Here is a 25,855-nt window from a genome sequence, read left to right on the forward strand (position 1 = left end):
CCTCAAGTTTCTCTAAAATCGATAAAATCTTACCAACAACAAAAAATGTCAATTCCTGATTCCAGAGATTGAGTTTTCCTTTTTTTTTTAATCTTTTTTTTTTTTGTATTTTTCTGAAGCTGGAAACGGGGAGAGACAGTCAGACAGACTCCCACATGCGCTCGACCGGGATCCACCCGGCACGCTCACCAGGGGCGATGCTCTGCCCCTCCGGGGCGTCGCTCTGCCGCGACCAGAGCCACTCTAGCGCCTGGGGCAGAGGCCAAGGAGCCATCCCCAGCGCCCGGGCCATCTTTGCTCCAATGGAGCCTTGGCTGCGGGAGGGGAAGAGAGAGACAGAGAGGAAGGAGGGGGTGGGGTGGAGAAGCAAATGGGCGCTTCTCCTATGTGCCCTGGCCGGGAATTGAACCCGGGTCCCCCGCACTCCAGGCCGACGCTCTACCGCTGAGCCAACCTGCCAAGGCCGAGTTTTCCTTTTTTAAAATATATTCCCCCACTATGACAGAAAGCAGAGGGTTGCAACAAGCTGCTGCTTCTCAAACACCTATGCTGTTTCTCAGACTACTGCATGTCAACACTACACAATCTTAACAGACTAAATGCATCAGGCTGTGCAAATGTCATTTAACAGTACTGAGTCCTATGTAAACCCATGAGCTGAGAAAAAAAAATGTTATTTAGGGAATCAATTCCTAGCAAAATCTAAGTCTCTATTAAATGATCTGAAACCAAGTTATGATTAAAGGCACACAGCACACAGGAGATAGCACCAGGAACCCTCTGTGCACTGGACTATGGGCTGTTCAGGGTCAAGATTATATCTAATCACCTCCATTCCTGATTTTAACCCAGTGCTAAGCAAGAAAGAATCTACTCAATGGTAGTGGCTGAGTGCATCCTCATGAAAGAACCACTGAGTTAGGCCTTGGCCAGATGGTCAGTGGCAGAGTGTCAGCCCAGCATGTGGATGTCCCAGGTTTGATTCCCAGTCAGAGCACACGGAAGTGAGCATCTGCTTCTCCACCCCACCCCCTCTGACTCCTCTCTCTTCCCTTCCCACAGCCATGGCACCAGTGAGTTGGCCCTCTGTGATGAGGATAGCTCTGGCCTCTGCGTCAGGTGCTAAGGAAAGCTGTTGCTCAGCAACAGAGAAACACCCCAGATGAGCAGAGCACTGCCCCCTAGTGGGCTTGCTGGTGTCTCTGCCTCCCAGTCTCTCACTTAATAAAAGAAAAAATTTTTGCTCTGTGAAGTACTAATAGCAGTGAGCTCAGATTTTTTCAGGTTCAATGAAGCTGAGGAGACTGCCTAGAAGATTAAGGCTTCCCACAGAGCTGGGCAGGAGGAAGAAGGTTGAACTCTTACATGTGGGCTAGAAAATTTCCTAAACTGGGTCACTTCAAATTTACAGGCTACCAGGGCAACTTCCTCATACCACAAAGGCCCTCCAGAACCTGCCAAAGATGTCAGCTGCTGACAGGCCACCCTCATTATCCATGTGCCTTTAACCAGGTTCTACACATACTGACTTGATTCCCAGGGGCAGGTTCCTATTTGGGTACTTTGGTAGTTACTGATCTTCCCTAGCAGTCATATGGCAAAAAAATCATTGCAGAGGCTGTAGAAGTAAAGAGAGCACCTGATAAGACTACCCAACTGGAATTTATGCCAGATTCTTCCCTCTAGACTCTAGACCTCAAAGCAGAAGGAAGCTTAAACAGGGGAGGAAAAATCAGCTACCCTTCCTCAAAATACAATGGGAAGAGGCGTGGATCACCACACGGTTATTACTAAGATCAAGTTCATCTGCATTGCGAAAGGACTAGAGATAACCAAAATAACCATAATGCTGGAAGCAGGAAGCCACAGGGTGCCAGAAATCCACGTAGAAAGCTGGAAGGAACTCGGTTCTTCTTGCTCCAACTTGGACTCAATTCTCCCACCTACATTCTCATCCCTAGAAAAGACACATGGACACCAGCTACCTTAAAAACAAGGTTTGTATTTCTGGTTAGTTCCAGAGCAGCAGAACTCAGGAGTTACGCTACATCCAACCTGGTCTCCACCTCAGCTTGCCTCCCTCCCTTCCACAGATGTACCATTGTACAAAACTTTATTTACAAGAAAACTAATTAAAAATTAAGGTCGTGTTCAAAAGTAGACATGACAGCCAGAAATATCAATGCAAGGGAAGCTTTGGGGACTAGGGAGCACTGTATTCCACACTGGGCCTGGGGCAACACATTATGTACCAGGCAGGGAGAAGCACAGCGAACCTCAGTGCCAATTTCAGGGAAAACCAGTCACTCTATGAGGAGTCTACTTATCCAGACACCCTTCTTCTGACATATGGGGAGCACAAAACAGAGTCTCTGACAAGCCCCAGAGGAAAAAGAATGGCTCAGAACGCATAACGGGTCCGGATGTCCTCAAGCTTCTTGGACACCTCAGGAGGTGTTCGGTCCAGTTCTTCAGAGACATTCTTTTGTTTGTTGGGCTCCATGGAGTTGAACTGCTCACAGAGGTCTCCATCAATCACATTCTAGAACACGGAAAAATGAGAGCAACAGAAAAAGGTTAGGCCTGACCAGGTGGTGGACGCAGAGGATCCAGGTTTGAAAACCCGAGGTCGCTGTCTTGAGCAAGGGTAGTTACTAGTCTGCTGCAGCCCCCTGGTCAAGGCACATTATGAAAAAGCAATCAATAAACAGCTAACGTGCCAAAATAAAGAACTGATGCTTCTCACCTCTCTCTCTCTCCCTTCCTGTCTGTCCCTATCTCTGTCACAAACACACAAAAAGAAAAAGGTTTAGGGTCAGGCTGAGGGTGGAGCCTGTAGGCTAGCAGGTCCTGGATGGGGAAGAACCAGGCAACACTGAAGGACAGGCTGGGTAAGAAGCTGGAAGCCAGCGGGAGCCATGCAGGTAAGAAGTGGACAATTCTGACTTAAGGGAGGGAGTAAAAAGACCAAAGGAATATGGGCTGAGGATTCCCCCTTTCAACCCACATGTCTAACAAAGACCTACCTTAACAGGGAAATAATAAGAACGAAAGCTGAGGTGGTCTCGTCCACAAAGTGGGGGATGCTCAGACCGCAGGTGCATTTCTACATGCTGGAAGAAGTCATGGTCCTGATGGATGAAACAAAGAATTTGTTACTAAAAGAAAAAATTTCCCCTGGCCAGTTGGCTCAGTGGTAGAGTGTCAGCCTGGCGTGCGGGGGACCCGGGTTCAATTCCCGGCCAGGGCACACAGGAGAAGCGCCCATTTGCTTCTCCACCCCTCCCCCTCTCCTTCCTCTCTGTCTCTCTCTTCCCCTCCCGCAGCCAAGGCTCCATTGGAGCAAAGATGGCCCGGGCACTGGGGATGGCTCCTTGGCCTCTGCCCCAGGCGCTAGAGTGGCTCTGGTCCCAGCAGAGCGACGCCCCGGAGGGGCAGAGCATCGCCCCCTGGTGGGCAGAGTGTCGCCCCTGGTGGGCGTGCCGGGTGGATCCCGGTTGGGCGCATGCGGGAGTCTGTCTGACTGTCTCTCCCCGTTTCCAGCTTCAGAAAAATACAAAAATACAAACAAACAAACAAAAAAAACAAAAAAAAAGAAAAAATTTAACTACTAGTCTATGGTTTCCAGAAGCACAATGAACAGAGAAGCCATTGATTTTTACCATGTAAACAGATGTTCATTTATCTAAATCACTCCTATGATGACCACAGGTTTTCCTATGACAAAATAGCTAAAACCTGAAAGAAAATCTCCCTGTATTGATAGAACACACAAGAACACTGTATGTAAAGAGTGGTTTGTGAAGTCAGATTCTTGATCCCAGCTTCCTTGGCTAGAATGACATAAACCAAATTTAGCCAATCCTACAATCGACTCTAGGAGGCTGTAAGTATCCCAGTTTTTACCATCCCATCTTTCCTAGTCTGTGGAATTTGGTTCTGGTACTTTGACTTCTGATTAACCCTATACCCACATCAGCCATAAAAACAAATGGAGCCCTGGCCAGTTGGCTCAGTGGTAGAGCGTCGGCCTGGCGTGCGGAAGTCCCGGGTTCGATTCCCGGCCAGGGCACACAGGAGAGGCGCCCATCTGCTTCTCCACCCCTCCCCCTCTCCTTCCTCTCTGTCTCTCTCTTCCCCTCCCGCAGCCAAGGCTCCATTGGAGCAAAAGATGGCCCAGGCACTGGGGATGGCTCCTTGGCCTCTGCCCCAGGCACTAGAGTGACTCTCTGGTCCTGACAGAGCGATGCCCCGGATGGGCAGAGCATCGCCCCCTGGTGGGCGTGCCGGGTGGATACCGGTCAGGCGCATGCAGGAGTCTGTCTGACTGCCTCCCCGTTTCCAGCTTCGGGGAAAAAAAAGAAAACAAACAAAACACAAAAGAAACAAATGGCTTTCGATAGGGAACAAAATCTAATCAAAACAAAACACCCCACCAGGATTCCCATGTCCCCAAGCACAAACTGATTTGCCCTCTTAGATTTAGCACAGAGAAACCACCTTGGGAAGGCAAAAGCTGGAGCAGTGTGGGAGAGTTCACCTCATGAGATGTGAAAGGAACAAGGATGCCAATTCCTCCCGACAAGGTGGTATAGACAAGTGATTCTGAGCCTCCTGGGATCAACGTGGTCTTCTGTAAGGACAGCACTGTTTCCCCTACGTGATAGTTCATGATCACCTCTGCCTACAAGTCAAAAACAGACCAGTAACTGTGTGGGCCCTCAGGAGCCTGTTCTAGCTTCCTAAGGGCAAGAAGTGCCTGCAAAGGGCAGATTTCCTCACCTTTCAAAATTCAGAATCCATAAATTACTATAATTTATTTTAAAATGTTCTTAACGTTTAGAGCTTAATGCACTAACAAACATGCTGACATTAGGTCGTTTTGGATAAACAATTACAATGGAAAATTTTGTTAAATTATCAAGTCTGCAATTAAGAAAAAGGGAAACCATAAAAAATGATAAAAATAAAACAGCAAGCACTAGGCTTGCTCTCCAAACTTAACCTATTTTTATAAGTTCAGATATACTCTACTAGAGAAGTACATCCCTATAAGAGAGTCAGGCCCAAGACCCACTCAGAGAAGAGCTGGATAATATCAAGAATGAACCTGTAAAATCATCTTTTTCAAGGAACTTACTATTATTGTCCAAGGAGATTTTATGCTGCTAAAATGTCTCAGGAAAATTTTTAATCCTCAGTCATAAATATGGGATAGTGAGTGACATGTCATAAAATGAACCTGATGCCTCTGCTTTGGGTCCCCTTGGAATCTTACCTTCTGAGAGGCCCCATTGAGCAAGCCTCGGTCCCACAGGGCTTTGTTTCCTGTGGGATCCTCATCCACTTCATCATTGGTATTAGGTGGGAGCCTCACCTACAAGGAAAGGACAAATCACAGAGCTGAGTCGTGCACCTACTCACTTGGAATACCAAACAACATGTCTGCCCCAGGTCCTTGCAAGCAAGGCTAGGGACATCAGCTTTGGCAAAGGCCTGAGTCCAAGTCTCCTGTACCTGTGTCCAAACAATGAGAAACTCAAAACACCCAAGAGCAAAGGTCTAACATAGGAAGAGCAAAAACAAAGACCACAGAATATAAACAAGAAGTCACCAGCCTTAAAAACTTTAGAAAAATGTGAAAAATATTAAATATTAGCTTAAACTAGCCTATTATTATTAAATCATGCCCCACAGGGAAGAGGAACGTGAAAAAAGGGCAGAAATCTAAAAAACTAACATGGCTGCTTGACCAGTGGTGGCGCAGTAGATAGTCAACCTGGGACATAAGGCCCCAGGTTTGAACAACCGAGGTCACTGACTTGAGCACAGGCTCATTCAGCTTGAGCGCAGGGCTGCTGGTTTGAGCAAAGGGTCATTGGCTTGGCCTGAGCCCCCCTGGTCAAGGCACATATGAGAAGCAATCAATGAACAACTCAAGTGCCACAACTACAAGTTGATGCTTTTCATCTCTCTCCCTTCATCTCTCTATCTCGCTTAAAAACAAAACAGAAAACAACTGATAAGGCTGCCTGGTCTTGGTAGTGCAGTGGACAGAGCATAAAACTAGAATGCTGAGGTCACTGGTTCGAAACCCTGTGCTTGCCAGGTCAAGGCACATACAAGCAATAAATGAAAAACCAAAGTGAAACAACTATGAATTGATACTTCCGACTTTCCGTCCTTCTCTCATCTCTCTCTCTCTGTAAAATCAGTAAATAAAATCTTTAGAAAAAACTGGTAAGGCTTAGAGAACACAAAGTTTTCTTTTTAGAGCCAGGCTTAGTAGGACTGAATTTTATACTTGTTTTTACTTTCCACATCAGAGATCATAGTCCTGTGTCTTTGGCTTAACCACACTGAGCCAGCATTTGTACACATCATTATAACCCAAGTGAATATAAACTCACCACACAAATGTTGCCAAACTTGTCTGCCCCGGCTACAGTATCATAATCGAGAAGGCTAGCTGTAGTGACCCACCGGGGGTAGGTGTCATCGGCAAAGATGATGAGCTGGTTCTCATTACGCTTGTAGCGAACCCAGATGAAACTTTCTTGGACATCAGACACAATTACCCTGTTCCCAATAGTCTGGATCCCAGAGATGTAATTGGCGATATGCTGGAAAAAAACAAGAACAATGGGTATAACCTTTAGGTTCAGAACCCATAAACTCTAAGCTTTCCTTGAATGCAACACATATAGGGTCTGTAGAACGGCATTCATTGAAGAACAGCAGTCATCAATGAATTTCTAGATGAGGAAAACAGCTACATGGTTTAATGTAGTATCACATAAAAATTTCCCCCAATGCATATGTTTACACTATACTATAGACTATTAAATATACAATATGTCTAATAAATGATGTATATACCTTCATTTAAAAAATACTTTATTAGTAAAAACTGCTAACCATCTGAGCCTTCAGCAAGTCATAATCTTTTTGCTAGTGGAGAGGGTCTTACCTTGATGTTGATGGCTGCTAAGAGTGGTGGTTGCTTAAGGGTGGGTGGCTGTGGCGATTCTTAAATAATACAAGGAAGTCTGCCTCATTGATTAACTCTTCCTTTCACAAACAATTTTTCTGTAGCATGTTTGACAGCTTTCTGCTCACAGAACTTTTCAAAATCAGAGTCAATTCTCTGAAACCCTGCCACTGCTTTAACAACTAAATTTATGTAATATTCTAAAATCCTTTGATGTCATCTCAACAATCTTCAGTGTCTTCACCAGGACTAGATTCCATCTCAAAAAACCCACTTTCTTTGCTCATCCATAAAGACGTAACTCTATGCATTAAAATTTTATCCTGAAATTACAGCAATGCAGACACATCTTCAGGCTCCACTTCTAATTCTAGTTCTTTTGCTATTTCCACATCTGTAGTTACTTCCTTAACTGAAATCTTAAACCCCTCAAAGTCATCTAGGAGGGCTGGAATCATCTTCCAAACTACCCTTAATGTTGATATTTTGACCTCTTTCCTTTAAATAATAGCATCAAGAATGGTGAAGCCTTACCAGAAGGTTTTTAATTTACTTTGCCCAAATCCATCAGAGAAATCAGTATCTATGGTAGCTATAGCCTTACAAAATATATTTCTTAAATAATAAGATTTGAAATTAAAAAGAATCTTTTAAAAAGACTCAAAAGTTGAAATTACTCCTTGATCCATGGCTGGAGAATGGATGTTGTACTAGCAAGCATGAAAACAATATTAACCTAAAATAAATAAATAAATAAATAAATAGATAAAAATTCTTGTACATCTCCATCAGGGCTTTTAGATCAATGAAGAATATTATTTTGAAAGAAATCTTTATTTTCCGAGCACTAGATCTCAAGGTGAGCTTAATAGGTTCAGTAAACCATGTTATATATAAACAGATGTGCTATCATCCAGGCCTTGTTGTTCCATTTAAAGAGGCAGAGCAGATGTAGCATTATACTGAAAGGACCTAGGTCAGTGGTGTCAACCTGGTCCCTATCGCCCACTAGTGGGCGTTCAGCTTTTATTTTCATGGTGGGCGGTAGCAGAGCAACCAAAGTATAAATAAAAAGATAGATTTAACTACAGTAAATTGTTTTATAAAGATTGATTCTGCCAAACAGTGAAAATCCGACATAAAGTACTTGGTAAGTAATTATTATTATATGCTTTAACTTGCTGTAACTCTGCTTTATAAATTTTAAAAAGCAAAGTTACTTCCCTACTTTATAAATCACCATTACTAAAGCAGGCAGTAGGTATAAAAAGGTTGACTACCCCTGACCTAGGGTCAATGAACACTGGCTTCAATTTATATAGTTGGCAGCTGTATTAGCCTCTAACAAGACAGCCAGCTTGTCCTGTGAAGTCTGACCCCAGGCATTGACTTCTACCACACAATGAAACTCTAGCAGGTATTTTCTTCCAGTCTAAGGCAGTTTCACCTACACTGACAATGTGTTTTGTGATAACCACCTTCATTAATTATCTTAATTAGATCTTGATAACTTGCTGTACTTTCCCCATTAGCATTTTTATGTTATGGAGACAGCTTCTTTCCTTAAACCTCATAACCAACCTCTGCTAGCTTCAAATTTTCCTTTTGCAGTTTCCTTACCTCAGCTTTCAGTGAATTGAAAAGTTAGGGCCTTGCTCTAGATTAGGCTTTGGTTTAAGGCAGCGGTTGGAAAACTCATTGGTCAACAGAGCCAAATATCAACAGTACAACGATTAAAATTTCTTTAAACTTAAACTATATAGGTCAAATTTTTTAAACTTAACTATATAGGTAGATACATTCCTTATCGAGGTAGCGCCTGCACGTGGTATTTTGTGTAAGAGCCACACTCAAGAGGCCAAAGAGCCGCATGTAGCTCACGAGCTAAGGTTTGCCGACCAGGAGTTTAAGGGAAGATTATGGCTGGTTTGGTCTTCTATCCAGACTCTAGAACTTTCTCTGTATCAACAATAAGGCTGTTTTGCTTTCTTAACATTTGTTCACTGGAGCGGCATTTTAAATTTCCTTCAAGAGCTTTTCCTTTACATTTACAATCTAGCTATGTGGCACAAGAAGCCTAGCTTTTGTCTTGTCTCTGCTTTTGACATGCCTTCCCTGCTAAGCTTACTCATTTTTAGCTCTTGATTTAAAGTGAGACATGTAACTCTTCCTTTCACTTGAACACTTAAGTGGTTATTGTAGGGTTATTAATTGGCCTAGTATCAGTATTGTTGTCTCAGCGAATAGGGTGGCCTGATAAAGAGGGAGAGATACAGAGGAACGAGCAGTCAGGGGAGCCATCAGAACACCCACATCTATCAAGTTAGCTGTCTTATATGGGCATGGTTCATGGGGCCCCAAAAGTTACTATAGTAACACCAAAGATCACTTATCACAGATTATCATTAATAAATATAACAATAAAAAAGTTTGAAACATTCCAAGAATTACCAATATGTGACACTGAATCAAAAGTGAGCAAATGCCGTTGGAAAAATGGCATGGATAGACTCACTCAACACGGGGTTGCTATAAACGTTCAACTTGTAAAACATGCAATATATGTAAAGAGCAATAAACAAGGTATGACTATAGAGGAAATATATACCCAAATCTCAGTTAAATTCCTTATAAAAGCAAGCAGGACAGAAATCTGGTTCTTGGTCTGAAGAAGGCAAGAAACCCATCTACTCATGCCCTTCTCAAACCTCAAAGGTCTAATTATGAACCTAGAACTGGATGATTACAAGAGCTTCATAAAGACCTATTTTAACAGTAACTGCCTACTACCCTGCCAATGCCTCCCACTTCCTCACCAGAGATCTGGGGCTCTCTACCTTTATATTTACCTTGTTCTCACATTTTCGGAGTAACTTCTTCTTTCCCAGGTCATAGACTCGCAGAAGCTTTCCCACACCAATTAATACTCTACCCTGGAATGGGGCAATGGCAGCTGGGACCTCTTCCACCGGAGTCTACAGAGGAAAAGCAGGTAATGCAGCTATTACAACATATACTAGTCCCACCCTCCTCGATCCAAAATGCTGTTATACAGGCATCTGCCAGGAAGACACACACAAGTGATCATCTTTTGCGCATCAGGAAAACAAACCAAATATAAAACTGTTTATAAAACAGGATGTTTAGATAAACAAGTCCTCACATATCACACTTCACCCAAAAAGTGGGTCAATGCCACAATGTAAAAGAGGTCCTGGTGCCTGATAAACGCTGACTCACAGACCATGCTAATTCACTGGCACCATTAACTAAGAGCGAAACCTCAGTATCCGAGAAGGGACTACAGTTTGTGGAGGGATGGGAAAGAGCTAGTGAATCTTAATTGTAGGGAAGACACAAGTTTAGCACAAAGACGGGTCTATGAAATAGTTACTTCCTAAAAAATACTCCCCTTGTGGGAAGGCTGGAGGAGCCACATTCAGGTACTGATAATGTGGAGGAGACAACAGGAATTTTTTCTTTTGTTTTGAACTTGTGGTAAAATATACAAAATATAAAATTTACCATTTTAACCAGTTTTAAGTATAAAGTGCAGTGGCATTAAGTACATTCACATTGTTGTGCAACCATCACCGTCATCCAATCCCAGAACATTTTTTATCTTTCCAAAGGGAAACTTAATTATTAAATAGTAACTCCCCAGAGAACACTGACTCTTTAAACTACTGAATTTTGATCATAAATTGCTGCCTGCTTAGTAAGACTAGTAAACAAGGAGCCAATTCAGTGGGCATCTATATCCCCACTGTGGATGGTTAGCACACAGGCTTACTGTGGGACTCACAGGCAGCAAAGCTTCACTGGAGTATAAAATCCCCAGGAGCATTTTCACGTGCTACCAAGAGATGGACTGGAATCAATGAATTGGCTCCCAAAATGGTCAAAAGACCTGACTCACAACTTAAGCAAAAGTGGGAGAGTCTAGTAGGACATGAGATCCAAAAGAACCACTGGACGGTTCCTACCTTGTGTAAAAACTCCAGTTTTTCCCCATTGTTCACAAGCTTGTAGGTATAGACAAAGCCTCCTGCTACAGAACGGGGGTTCAGTATCAGGTCTTTGGCCACGCCCACCAGCACATACCAATCATCACCAGTGTTGGAGAACCTGCAAACAGCCACACTGCACAGAGAAAGCAGGAAGTCGTTAGTCACAGCCCAGAGAATTCCCACTCCAGCCTCCAAAATCCTGGATGTTCTAGACTCCTTACCTGAAAGCAGCCTCATTCTGTTCCAGCTGGACAAGGTCCAGTGTGTTGCCCTGAATAGGATTCATCACTCGAATCACAGAGGCCCACTGCCCATTGCCAGCCTTGGGAGCTCCAAAGATAGACTCAGGGAGGTTTTCATTGAGGAATGCTGCTGCCATCTCTGCAGCTAGCTCCCGCTCATCCTCTCCTGCTGCTTCCACCATTTCCTAAATCCAAAAAACCAAAGAGGAGTTGGTGTGTTCAGAGGTGGGTGCTGAGTGAAAGTGAGGAAGTACCAAGCACAGCTCCAGAGGCAGTCCATAAAGTAGCACAGTCTAATGACCGAATCAGAATTTCCCCAGATGAAAGCATTAAAGGGAGAGGCATACAACAAGAAGAGGAAGGAAGATCACCAAAGGGGAAACTAGTACTTTATTTATTAATGCCAAAAAACAACTAATATCAGCTGTGGCGAATAGCTGACTACTTGTCTGAGAAACATACAAATGAAAACACCATTTTTCTACCTAACCCATCCTACTTCCCCTGCTAAATCTACTTGTCACCTCTCTTCCAGACCAGCTCCAGTTATACATGGTTGGGGATACTTGTCTTTTGCTAGAAAATGATTTCTCAAAGGAACTAATGCTGTGGGGAATTTGAAAGATACCTCCCTTGGGCCTGAAACCAGAAAACATAACACACTGTTTTGGAAACTTACAGACTAAAGAAGTCTATTCCAGAGAGGGGGGCTAAATATGGAACAAACCCAGGTCAGTGTGTTAGTCCTAAGTCACAAGAAAACCTCTAGCCTGACCAGGTGGTGGCGCAGTTGATAGAGCGTTGGACTGGGATGCGGAAGACCCAGGTTCGAGACCCCGAGGTCCCCAGCTTGAGCGCAGGCTCATCTGGTTTGAGCAAAAAGCCCACCAGCTTGAACCCAAGGTCACTGGCCTCAGCAAGGGATTACTTGGTCTGCTGAAGGCCCGTGGTCAAGGCACATATGAGAAAGCAATCAATGAACAACTAAGGTGTTGCAATGCGCAACGAAAAACTAATGATTGATGCTTCTCATCTCTCCGTTCCTGTCTGTCTGTCCCTGTCTATCCCTCCCTCTCTCTGACTCACTGTCTCTGTAAAAAATAAATTAAAAAAAAAAAAAGAAAAAAAAAAAGAAAACCTCTAGAACAAAGAACTTTAACAAAGGACTCTGCCTTAAGGACCCAAAAAGAGCCTGAATATAACAAAAAATAATCAACGATTACAGGGGTTTACACTTTTCAACATAATTTCACATAAACTTCTTTTAATTAAACCCTGAAGGTCAGTCTCATTACCTCTGCCATCTGCTGCTTCCGCTGAGCTTTAGTAGCCTCAGTGTAAGCATTGTGATCAGTCTCAATGATGATAAGGTTGTTACTCTCAGGGTGAATGACAAATTTCCTGGGTGTGTACTGCAGTGGAAAGGCTACTTGATTAAAGACAGCGCCTAGCTTCTCCAACGCCAAAATCCTATGTTAAAAGGAAAGGGTGTTAATAGGTTACTTATTCAAAACCTAAAAACTGAAGTTGAAATGGTCCACGAATGTCATAGGAAACATATCAACCTGTAAAGCTCTAATGTTGGCATTAGGCAACGTGAAACAATAGACTCCTAACCTAGAAGATTCTGCAAAGGAGACAAGACAGGGAAGGGCTCTCCACTTTGGCAATAGCCCCCCACTGTTTCATGGCAATTCTAGTTTTCACCAGTAAAACCCACATTAGAACCCTCAAAGGAATTTTTATCATTCAAATAATAATGTGATAGTAAAGTTAAAATTTCTACTTTATTACTGACAAACCATAAAATGAAAACAATGAATTCCAAAATTGTGAAGCACTGTAATTACCTGAAGATATGTGGTATTTGTGCTGATGGTGCTTTATAAAATTAAAGTAAATGGCCCCCTGAACAAAAATCACCTAAGCTTCATGAAATCCATGACTCCATTCTGAACAGCCAATAGTTATGACCAGAACATCAACAACATGGGTGGCATTAAAAGGTTAAATGAGCCTAACTGGTGGTGGCACAGTGGATAGAATTTGTCAACCTGGGACACTGAGGTCCCAGATTCCAAACCCAAAGGTTACTGGCTCAGCTGAAGCCCCGCTACCAGCTGTCATGGCACATATGAGAAGCAGTCAATGAACCAGCAAAGCGCCACAACTATGAGTTTACGCTTCTCATCTAAATAAATAAATAAGAAAACAACCCCCAAAACTTGAGAACGGCAAACTAAAGAGGTTTTCTTTTACCAACTTGCAATAAAAATAATGCTCATTCCAATATTATCAGTGTAAACTATAGTCTGTCAACTTGCAAAGGCCTAAATAATTTATATTGTGGTTAAAATTTAAGATTTAACAAGATATCTTAAATTTAAAATGCAAATCACAAGACAGAGTTATGAGTGATTGTGCTCTAAAACTAATTCAATGGCATTGCCTGGAAAACAAGAACCTTACATCCTCAGAAGACTGAACTGTACTAATTTTTAAAACTTGACCCTAGCCAGGCCTGTGGTGACACAGTGGATAGAGGTTCAATCAACCTTGAATGCTGAGGTTGCCAATTGGAAAACCCTGAACTTGCCTGGTCAAGGCACACAGAACAAGCAAGCACATAGACCAAACAACTCAAGTGAGGCAATGAGCTAATACTTCTCGTCCCCCACCCATAAAAATCAATTTAAAACAACAACAAAAACACTTGACCCTAAAAATCTAATTAGGAGCTAAAACTCCAAACACCGAAACTTGGCTACCAGGTACTTAAATTCTGAGCCAAATAAAGGTTTCAATTTCAACATACTAGTCGGCTCTTTTCCATCTCTTTATAACTTTTTCCAACACTCGGGCAAAACCACAGTCCAAGGCCTTGGCAGAAGGCTTCCCAATGGACTTTAACCATAGAACACTTACCTCAAGGTATTGGTGGAGATAGCTACAATGCCCTCAGGACACTGTTCAGAGGCAAAGCCAGATGCAAATTCCAGGGTCTCATAAGACAGTGGGGTGAGATGGAAACGAGATTGGTAAGAATAACTCAACCACGAGCGGCTTGACATGGCCAACACCTAAGGAAAGAAAAATCACCTCCAATAAGCTGAAAAATACTCAAATGTAGTATGCTGAGCAAAGACCCTATCCCCAAATTTCGGACTGCAGAATATCCCAATGAATTTTAGAAACATAAGGTCACCTTAAGAAAGAGGCCTAGAGAATAAGAATAGGCAGTATGGCTTACTATTGCTGAAAGTATATAATCACTCAGTCCCTTGAGCCTGTTTCCATGTGTGCAAAATAAGAATACTATCACAAGGCTGGACAGTTGCAAGGATTAAACACGGTAATGAGTAAAGAACTAGCACAGTATCCAGAAACACTAACATCCTTAGCTTTATAAAGGACGTCTCTCACATTACACAGAAAACCAGGATACTGACACAAAGTTGATCATGGGGAACTGGTACCCTAGATGGAAGGTCTTCATCCAGCTAATTCTCAATCTGCTCTATTTGCCCAGTTTGAGGGCTGAAGGGACCAATATCCCAACTTACCTATAGCCAAATCATTAAACAGCGCTGTGAAACCCCAGATAAGCAGCTCTGGATTAAGGGCCCCAAAATTTTCAACATAAATGAAATAAAACTACCAAGATAGAGCTAATGTCAATCTAACTACATACTGGTGAATTAATGAAAGTAAAGCTTATACCAAGGAGATTTAATTTATCTGATGCTACTAACATCCAAACATACTGTCTGCCTGCCCCCTTTCATTACTTACTGCCTCCTGGCCTTGCATCCGAACACGAAAGAGTTTCACAGGACGGGAGCCCAGGTACCTAGTGCGGGTGTCAGACAAATCCCCAGTGACAGGGTCCAGGACAGTTCTCAGCAGCACACCATTCTAACAAAAAAGAGAGGGGTGGATTAAGCTTACCCATGATGGAGGTTCCCTTGGCCACTTTATAATTTCAGAGAATATGGAAGAAAATGACTTGGTTTAAAGAATATCCTACTAATCAGCCAGCAATTTACTCATTCTCTAAGTCACTTGCTCAAATTGTTATCAAGCATACATTAAATGAAAAAACACTTATTTTTTACTGTATATCCTTAAAACATTTTTTTTTACCATGTATATTAAATTCTTTATAATTAAAAAATATATGCAGTTAAAAATAACCAGAACCTATTGTGGTCTCTAAATACCATTTTCCCTAAAAATAATAAAACTCATAAAGGAAACAGCTAATTCAGGTTTGGGGCAAGAATATTCCAGATGTACGTGGGGTACTTTATTGTGCCTGAAGAAAAGGTAGCCCCCAAAGACAGTGGGGTCATGTTAAAAGGACAAAAGACCCAACTTCAAATGGGAACTCCCACTCATCTAAAATGAGTTATTGAATATACAACAAAAAAGGAAAAAGACTGCAGTAGTAAATAAGTAAAAATATGCAAGTTCACATTATTTAAATAATTCCATGCCTGACCTATGGTGGTGCAGTGGATAAAGCATCAACCTGGAATACTTAGGTCACTGGTTCGAAACCCCGTTTTGACTGGTCAAGGAACATATGGGAGTTGATGCTTCCTGCCCCCCCACCACCCTCCACTAAAATGAGTGAATGAATGAATGAATGAATGAAATAATACAGCTCTACTTCACCAGTCTTCGTTGAATACCGCTATGGCATCAACTCCTTATTCTGAAAATAGGTGAGCTAAAGAAAAAAATTAAAACCCGGTCAGATAGCCTGGTTGGTTACAGCATTATTCCGATGTACAGGGGTTGCCAGTTTGATCTCGGTTCAGGGCACGCAGAGGAATACATTGATGTTCCTGTCTTTCTCTCCCTTTTTCTCTCTAAAAATCTTAAAAAAAAAAAAAAAAAAGATTTATCCTTTCCCTATATGAACTGTATTTCAAGGTGAGCAAAGATATGAAGCAAGTTTTGTCTTTAGAGGAAAGTTCCAGCTAATAAAATAAAGTATGAAACAGAAAATCATCATTTCCCATTTCCCTAATGAAACACTGAATGTAGGCAATGTGTATCAATGGCTATTGATGGGGAGCTTCTAAACAAATCATTTAAAATAGAAACATTTTTTTTTAAGAGGGAGGGAGGGAGGGAGGGAGGGAGGGAGGGAGGGAGGAAGAGAAGCATCAATTCGTAGTTGCAGCATGTTAGTTGTTCACTGATTGCTTCCTCATGAGTGCCTTGACCGGGGGACTCAGGCTAATACAGATTTTGCTCAAGCCAGTGACCTTGGAATCATGCCCACGATCCCACACTCAAGCCAGCAACCCCGGGCTCAAGTGGATGAGCCCACACTCAAGCTAGCGACCTTACTGTTTTGAACCTGGGTCCTCAGTGTCCCAGGTTGATACGCTATCCACTGTGCCACCACCTGGTTAGGTTAGAAACATTAGTATCACTGAAAGTGGGATTAGATGTTATATGCCTCTTGATATAATATAATAGAAATAGATAGCACCGCCTATGGGGAAAAAATAATTAAATCCAAATCTAATCAACATATAGATCTGTGTTGTCCAATACTATAGTCAGCAAGCCACATGAGGCTAGTCAGACTTAAGATGTCCTGTTAAGGGTAAAGTACAAAATAACAGAATCCCAACTTAGCCCAAAATAAAACAAAATCTTACTAATTTTTATATTGATTAAATAATTATTTCAGATATACTGGATTAAATAAAGCATTTAAATTACACATGGGGCTTACATTATATTTTTAATAAATAGCATGGTTTAAAATCTACCCATTAGTTTGTAGAAAATAAAGAGGACAGAAGAACACTAGCCACACAAAAGAAATGACTGCCAAATTCAAGTGGGAATTTCTATAAGAAATGATCTGGCTTCTCAAAAACTAAAAATGCCCTGACCGGTTGGCTCAGCGGTAGAGCGTCGGCCTAGCGTGCGGAGGACCCGGGTTCGATTCCCGGCCAGGGCACACAGGAGAAGCACCCATTTGCTTCTCCACCCCTCCGCCGCGCTTTCCTCTCTGTCTCTCTCTTCCCCTCCCGCAGCCAAGGCTCCATTGGAGCAAAGATGGCCCGGGCGCTGGGGATGGCTCTGTGGCCTCTGCCTCAGGCGCTAGAGTGGCGTTGGTCGCAACATGGCGACGCCCAGGATGGGCAGAGCATCGCCCCCTGGTGGGCAGAGCGTCGCCCCTGGTGGGCGTGCCGGGTGGATCCCGGTCGGGCACATGCGGGAGTCTGTCTGACTGTCTCTCCCTGTTTCCAGCTTCAGAAAAATAAAAAATAAAAAAAAATAAAAAAACCTAAAAATAAACCCAAACTTTGCACAGCTTTATGTAAATGCTGAGTAGAAACAAATAAAAAGACATTTTTGGGTAAAAAAAGAAAAACTGGAACATGGACAAAGCAGCAGATGATACCAAAGAATTACTATTGGATTTGCTTTAAAATACTCCGGAAAAGAGAGGGCGGATAGATAAAACAAGAGCAAAACTGATAACTATTAATGAAAACTGGTAATGGGTACATGGAAGTTCACTACATAAGTCTAACTCTGTGCATGTTTATGACAATTTCTAAATTAGGAAGTAAAATTAAAAAGCAAAAAGTACCAGGGCTAGGTTATTTATGTTTGAGTAAATAATCATTAAAAAAAGAAATGAAATCCCGACATTATCTGATCCTTAAGTTCATGCTTTCCACGCCACGGAGAGCTCAGCTGCTTTGATAACAGGGAACACGTAGGCGTCCCTTATTGCTAATGGAGCCCATTATGAACTGTGAGGTATATGTTTCAAAAGCTGCATATCATTAGAACTACAGGTGACTCAAAGACCCCATCTAGTTCTGACCCAGAGTAGTGAAGGCAAAGCATTTTTATCAGACTCTTTATGAAAATGCTTTCTGCTAATCCTAGTATGCTCCAATTAGAGCTGAGAAAAGGGTAACACAGAAAATGCCTATACTGAACAGAGGAGTGCATGAAGCCTAAATGAGGCATGATATCAACAACATGCACCCCTGGATATCTTACCTGTAGTCCAATATTCAAGTACAGGAAGCCAATAGAGCCCCTCTCACCCAGCTCATCCTGCTTTTCAGTCCCACCCATTTCTACGATACACAAGGATTCAGGCTGGGCTGGGAGAGCCTGCATGCTCAGAGGTTGTAAACAGTCCTAGGGGAGAAAGACAAAATAAAACATGAGAAATAGCTAATTTTGGAAAAAACCTACCCAGAGAAATCTACTTCGAGGAGTAAAGAACTTTCTTGTGCACAGGGAAAACCCGAGGAGTGAGTTCTAAATAGGTAGAGGGTCCTAGCTAAACTGAATTTTAAAATAAGCTCTGCAGAGGATGGACAAAGTGGATAATGGGATAAAAGTACGTAAGCAAAGGGCACCTCTCCCAAAAGTCATCTAAGGCCCTGGAGCCTGTCCAAGCCCTTTAATTTATTTTTAAATATAAATGAGAATCAAGACTTAAGCCAAAGAGGCCCTGGCCGGTTGGCTCAGTGGTAGAGCGTCGGCCTGGCGTGCAGAAGTCCCGGGTTTGATTCCCGACCAGGGCACACAGGAGAAGCGCCCATCTGCTTCTCCACCCCTCCCCCTCTCCTTCCTCTCTGTCTCTCTCCTCCCCTCCCGCAACGAGGCTCCATTGGAGCAAAGATGGCCCGGGCGCTGGGGATGGCTCCTTGGCCTCTGCCCCAGGCGCTAGAGTGGCTCTGGTCGCAACAGAGCGTCGCCCCCTGGTGGGCGTGCCGGGTGGATCCCGGTCGGGCGCATGCGGGAGTCTGTCTGTCTCTCCCCATTTCCAGCTTCAGAAAAATACAAAAAAAAAAAAAAAAAAGACTTAAGCCAAAGAAATATTTTGTAGCCTCAGATCATCAGCACTAAAACCACTGCAGAAGAGTTCTGAAACATGCTGCTACAATATCCAAAAACGACAGGTTTAGATTTCAGGGACCAGCCCAGCTGATCTCAGAGACAGACATCAGGAGTGGCCAGGTGCTCAGGGTCCAACTGGAAGATCCTTGAAATAGAAGTTGACACTCACTGAGGGGTCCAGAGAGATGATTCTGACAGTGTTGTCTACCAGTCCCACAGCCAGGAAGCGAGACCGCTGCTCTCCAGGAGGTACATTGGCCAGACTCATGCACACCACATCTGCTGACATCTCCTTCCGCTCTGTGTACTCGTTTAGCTGTCCTGACTATAGGAGTAAAGACAAGTGAAGTAACAAACCGTTTGAACTCACCCCCAAACCATGGTTCTAGGGAATGAAGGGGGAGTTCCTTTTTGCTTCCTCTCACCCTTCTTACTATAATCAATGACCAAGAATTTCTCTACTTGAGATCCCAAGAATGAACTCTACAGGGTAACAGGAAGCAAATTACTGACAAGAGAATCAAGAGAACTTTGACAAGTACCACAAATTCCTAAACCAACATATCTCCCAGGAAACAAAAAAATATAGTATGTAAAACTGTTATCTGTTCATGAAAATACTTTGAATGAAAGAGAATTCAAACATCGAAGTTAAATACAAATCTCAATCACAGGTGTAAATAGACTATATAAAAAAAGTGAAATAAAATATCTGAAATGGATTCAGATTTCAGAAATTAAAATGTCAAATATTTGGTGGAAAAATAGTTTGTGAAGAGCAGGAGAAACAAGTGCTTCAGTGCTAAGATGGAATTTCATTACTCCAATTAGAATTAAGACACAAACTTACCCACCCCCTACTCTCCTGTAAAGGGCCAAAATGGCTTGTGGACACTTACCCTTCTCAATTCTCTTTCTTGTAAATATAATCTAGATACCTGCACTAAAACTCCCATCTTTACCTCTGGATCCTACACAAGTCCCATAGTAAATGATAAAATAACATACGGGATCCATCTCAAAATAGACCAGCTCTCCTCCGGTCAGCGCAATCACCACTTGTCGCTGGTTCACTGCACATTTCACAATGGTTTTCTTCCCAGGGGTCTTCCACTCATTGACTCTCTTGTCTGCTCGTATGTGCCGAATGCCATCAGGATACACCTACATAACACAAAGAAATGTCACTTTAGCAATTTGAGCATTTCTGAGCACTGAGCCTCACATCTATCAGATTTGTCATTCCTGTCTGATCTAGAATCAATGCACTTGCAACACCAGTTGGGTCAATGATAAGAGTTAATAAGACCCAGGCAAAGAAAACTTAAGGTGAGCCAGTAAGATCTGAGAATCCTCACCTGCACCAAGGCATCATCTCCTAACAAGGAGCAGGACAGGGTTGGAGTGGTGCCCAGGAACCCAGAGTCAGTCACTTCCTCCACAGTCTCTCCGATAGACAACACAAGCGTGGCATTCACGAAAGACACAATGATGTAGGCATCAAACTCATCTGAAAAAGGAAAGGAAAGGAGCTGGTCAGTTAAGAACTCATTAGTTACAAAGCTAAACGAGACACACAAAGTTTTCTCTTCAGAAACCTTCCAAGCACCGCTATGTAGTCACCACAGTGTTGTGACAAACAGCACAGGATGATCCAAAAGATAATTGAGGGTCATATGAGCCTACAGATATACTCTGCTTCCTTAAATGCCTGAATACATTGATTAGATATTCTCACCTATAATACCTCTGAAAACTAGTATTTTCTTGAGACATTAGCAAGAAAAATGCAGGGACAAAGCAAGGGAATAGAGGCGTGAAGAAATTTTGACTACCTTTATATATATTCAAGCTAAATTTATTTGTGCCAGATGCCAATCATAAGCTATTCTAAAGATACTCCTTATAACCAGAAAAGGTGCCTAGCTTCTTCCCAATGAAACTTATGTGGAAACACAAGACCTAATGAATAAAACAGATTACTTAAGCCTCCATGAGACTAAGTCATCCTAGGGTTAGAAAGTGAGAATCTTAGGATGTCCCAATAGAAATAATTAAGAGCACTAGATAACCAGGAAGCAGGATGGAAAAACTGTTTATATTGTCAGTCCTTGACCTCTCCAGTTTTCCACTATTTAAAAATATAACTATTTAGTGTCATAAGCAATCGTATCAGGATTTGCTTTTCATTTAATGAAATATAGTTGGATAAACAAACACTAATGAGCTTCTCAAGAAGTCAGAGGACCTGAATTTTTCAAGCAACCTCAAGTTTCTCACGCAGATCCCATCATTAAAGGCCATCCATTTCCCATACATTCCACCCTACAACACAAAACAGCTTTTGTGCATCTCCCACATTTGGCAAAATGTCTAGCATCAAGTTTAATAAACACTAAATAAAGGAACACACATATTTTTTTAAAGAGTCAAGATCTTCATACTTTTACATTGGACCTTTCTGTTATCAGTTCATCTTTTTGCCCCTCACACAGAAACCAGGTAAATAACAAAAAGAATGACAGGCAAACAAGGTACTAAACTTGGGAGTGGCTACCTTACTCTTAGCAAAAGCAGCTGTAGAACCTTGTTTGCCTGAGCCAAGCCTTTGTCAGAGCTCGATGACATAAAATTGATCCAATCCACCCACAAACAAGACAGTTTGGGTTTGAATAATCCCAAAATGGTTCAGCTGAACTAAAATTACTGAATTACTTCAGCAGAATCAGTGTTATTTCTTTAAGAAAAAAAATACACGCACACACACATTAAAAAAACACATAAAAAATGCATTCCCCTGGCCGGTTGGCTCAGCGGTAGTGCGTTGGCCTGGCGTGTGGAAGTCCAGGGTTCAATTCCCGGTCAGGGAACATAGGAGAAGCACCCATTTGCTCCTCCACACTTCCCCCTCTCCTTTCGCTCTCTCTCTTCCCCTTCCACAGCCAAGGCTCCAATGGAGTAAAGTTGTCCCTGGCACTAAGGATGGCTCCACGGCCTCCACCTTAGGTGCTAGAATGGCTCCTGTGAAAATGGAGCAACGCCCCAGATGGGCAGAGCATCGCCCCCTAGTGGGCATGCTGGGTGGATCCTGGTTGGGCACATGCGGAAGTCTGTCTGACTGCCTCCTCACTTCTAACCTCAGAAAAAAAAACCACGCTTCAGAACTTGATCAGGCAGTGGTATAGTGGATAGCAAGTCAGCCTGGGACACTGAGGACCCAGGTTTGAAACTCCAAGGTCACTGGCTTGAGTGCAGGCTCACCAGCTTGAACATGAGATCATAGACATGACCCCAAGATCGCTGGCTTGGCTGGAGATCGCCAGTCAAGGTACTTATGAGAAAGCAATCAATGAACAACTAAGGTGCTGCAACTATGAGTTGATGCTTCTCACCTTTCTCCCTTCCTGTCTGTCTCTTAAAAAAAAAAGAAAAGCTTCAAAGTAAGACTCCTGTCTCGTAAAACTTTTTGTTTCAGTTAATAATACATGTGTGGGCCGTGGATGGTTGGCTCAGTGTTAGAGTGTTGGCCAGGCATGTGGAAGTCCCAAGTTCAATTCCCGGTCAGGGGACACAGGAGAAGCAACCATCTGCTTCTCCACCCCACCCCCACCCCAATCTCCCTCACTCTCTCTTCCCCTTCCACAAGCAGCCATGGCTCGAATGGTTCGAACAGAATTGGCCCTGGGTGCTGAGGATGGCTCCATGGCCTTGAGACCTTATGTGCTAAAATAGCTCGGTCAGCGGAGCTGGAGCTGCAGCCTACCTGGGCAGAACATCACCTGAGAGGGGGCTTGTTGGGTGGATCTTGGTCACAGCACATGCAGGAGTCTGTCTCTGCCTCCCCAACTCTCACTTAATAAAATAATAATAATAATAACAAATGTGGGTACTGACTGGTAGGTAGCTGAAAAGTAAGGATTTGAGATCTTTCCCAATAGGTATAATCTAATGGCTAAACAAAGAATCCAGAGTAAGGATTCAATTTCCAAATCACAAGGCATTCCAGTGGATAAGCAGATAACTGGTTTTAGATTATTTTGTTGTAACTGTCAGTATGTATCAAATGCTTTGGGGACACCTTATAAAATGAAATTGTAAGACAGTACTGTTCATATTCATAATGAGTCATGACAGTTGTCCCTAAAATGAGTATCTTAATAACATACAGCAAGTCCATAATCAGTTTCCACACTACACCAAACTTGGAAACTTTATGTCAGCTCTCAGTTTCCGAACTAGAAATTTCCAGTGTGTAAAAATAACAGTAATTGCTTCATTTTAACAATACATAAATATTATGTCCTTTCCCATGTTCTCATTATTGAAACTTAATACAGTAAATGTGCCAGAGTAAATTAAAACCAAACAACAAAGGGCTCTAACTAGCAAGAACTTCTGGCCTCTTCCTTCAATCATGAAGAAAAGGGGGCTTCTAGAGAAGAGACCCTACACAATGTTTAACTTATATGTAAGAGAATGGGGGGAGGGTGGATGGGGATTACCTGGGTCCTTATCTTCCTTTTGACCGAAGGCCCCACGGCTCAGATATAAAACAGAATTGCTCAGTGGGCTTAAACAGGGCAATTCAACAAGCAGTAGAATGAGGACTAACATATGAAAGCTGCTAACATCACAGATTTTCTCAAAATATCCATTACCCAGTGAATACCAAGCACACTGTAACCTCTACCTTTTCGTTTTATGGCAAGGAGGACCTGCAGGAGATTAGTTCTTGTGTTTTGAGGAGGTTATAGGTTAAAAGTTGGATATTAGAACAAAATTAAGCTTTAGTCAAGGTAGATAACTACAAACTATAAATATCCTTATTGCCTTTATTCAGGGATTACAAGCTTCATAAGAGAACATCAGTTCATACCACAGTGAAGAATTTATTAGGGTATGAGAATGCATCTTTGCCTCAGTGAACTAGACCTTCTACATGTCTCAGTACTGGTGAAGCACCCCAACAGAGTAGATGCTTTCTTCTGCCCGCTCCTATAGAAAGTGGCTGAATAAGCAGCCCATTCAAAAGGATAACATGAGTGACCATCCTGATGATTTAAAATCCCTCATTCTCGTTTTATATTCAGACTACTCATTACTTGTCTTGCCTCATCTTATATTCAAAAAAGGGTAGGGAGCTTTCTTCAGGGCCTGGTCTTTCCATTAGTATACCTGGAACATACAAAACTCCAAGGGAGTATGAAGTTAAGGTTAGCTACAGGCTCTTTCAGCTTAAAGACAAACATATTTTCCACATTCTGTGGGAGAAAATAAGACAAGTTGATTCCTGCCTCTACCCATTTAACATACAGGCAGATGGGTGTGCATCATTATAATGCACAAAGGCATCCAACTCCAAGTTACCCTTCAGAAGATGCCATCAGGGCAGCCTCAATACTTTGTGTTGGTCCCTCTCCCTGGGTAAACTATAAGAACCCATGGCAGACCCTAGCAGTAGGTACACACCTGTGGTGATCAGCACCTTCACCAGCCACCTGTGGAAGAGAAAAAAAGGCTTGGTATTGGTAGTGTGCATCACCAAGTACCAGCCAAGGTTAGTAATTGCCTGCAAGACTGCAGCATGTGTAGACATGTGGGACGTTCACTCGAAAGTAACCTAGGGTATCTGGAAACAGACTGAACACAGAGAACCTGACCTGTTTTCATGGGTGATAGCCCAAATGACGGTTTCTAAAGAGTACATTTTATTGAGATGGAGTCTTTTCCTAGATTTTGGTACTCAGAGGAGAAAATTTTTCAGCTACAATCCACCATGCACCACACTTCACTAATTTACCAAACACTGTCCAAAAAGCCTTCCCTGATTCTCAAACACATTCCCATTCCTCTCCTCCAATCTCTCCTTGGCAACATGTTTGTGCCTTCCAGCACATCAGAAGACATAGTAGTATTGTATACTTGTCTTCTTTAGACAGCAAGTGCTCTGAAAGTAGGGACCTATCTTAATTACTCTGAGTACATGGTGGGCACTCAAAAGACTGCAGGATGAGACTACAGAACTCATCCTAACAAATCAGCAAGAACCAGACTTCTACTGCAGGGTCAGTCAAGTGAGCACTGGATTGGAATTCAGGAGACAGGGCCTTCTATTTCTATTACTTTGGTGAACTAAATTGGGACAGTCAACCTGTGATTCCCTGCCTTCATAAAAGTGAAGATAACTTTTCTGTAAAACTAAATCTATTTTAAAATAGTTTAAGTAAAACAAACAAGTTAAGGGGGGGAGCACACTACTTTTTATCTCAAAGGATCTTTCTAATTCAAACACTCTAGCCAATGTTTTCAAGAGTCATAAAGTCAATCAGCCACCAAGATAAAGGTGATTATCAACACTGACCAGTTTCTTTATAACATTACATGTAAAGAGGAACTCTTTCAAGATAATCTTGGCTAAAATGCACCTACTAATTTCCTATTAACCTTTTTCCTTCTCAACTAAGACTTGATTCCAATGCCTACATGAAAAAAAATTCAACAAAATGTGTTTTCTGAGATTTCCCTCCCACACATTTCCCAGTTCCCTTAAATTTGTTCCACACAACCAGAACATCTCAATATCAGGAATAAAACCAGCTGCTTTTTTGGAAAAGCTTTGTATACTGGCCAGGGTGATCTTACTCACCCGTCCTACACTCCTAAGGGAACACAAGAAAAATGAGGTCAGGAACAGAACTGACCCACAGATCCAA

The 25,855-nt window shown here is 42.5% G+C and overlaps 1 protein-coding gene across 1 annotated transcript in view; it reads right to left on the reverse strand.

The window, feature by feature from the left end:
• Positions 1-2,132: 2,132 nt before the first annotated feature.
• Positions 2,133-25,855, reverse strand: part of SF3B3 (splicing factor 3b subunit 3) — a 48,669-nt gene continuing 24,946 nt past the window's right edge. Inside the window, exons 12-26 of the mRNA XM_066349756.1 lie at positions 20,501-20,652; positions 20,151-20,306; positions 19,312-19,467; positions 18,291-18,434; positions 15,036-15,158; positions 14,169-14,323; positions 12,539-12,713; positions 11,223-11,428; positions 10,978-11,134; positions 9,841-9,966; positions 6,411-6,623; positions 5,279-5,377; positions 4,541-4,684; positions 3,027-3,131; positions 2,133-2,542 (exon numbers count right to left, since the gene is read on the reverse strand). Of these exons, the coding sequence (XP_066205853.1) occupies positions 2,402-2,542; positions 3,027-3,131; positions 4,541-4,684; positions 5,279-5,377; positions 6,411-6,623; positions 9,841-9,966; positions 10,978-11,134; positions 11,223-11,428; positions 12,539-12,713; positions 14,169-14,323; positions 15,036-15,158; positions 18,291-18,434; positions 19,312-19,467; positions 20,151-20,306; positions 20,501-20,652 (2,252 nt within the window). The 3' untranslated portion in view covers positions 2,133-2,401. The remainder of the gene's footprint in view (positions 2,543-3,026; positions 3,132-4,540; positions 4,685-5,278; positions 5,378-6,410; positions 6,624-9,840; positions 9,967-10,977; positions 11,135-11,222; positions 11,429-12,538; positions 12,714-14,168; positions 14,324-15,035; positions 15,159-18,290; positions 18,435-19,311; positions 19,468-20,150; positions 20,307-20,500; positions 20,653-25,855) is intronic.

Source organism: Saccopteryx leptura, chromosome 9 (genome assembly GCF_036850995.1).
Source record: "Saccopteryx leptura isolate mSacLep1 chromosome 9, mSacLep1_pri_phased_curated, whole genome shotgun sequence".
In the NCBI taxonomy this organism is placed as follows: domain Eukaryota; kingdom Metazoa; phylum Chordata; class Mammalia; order Chiroptera; family Emballonuridae; genus Saccopteryx; species Saccopteryx leptura.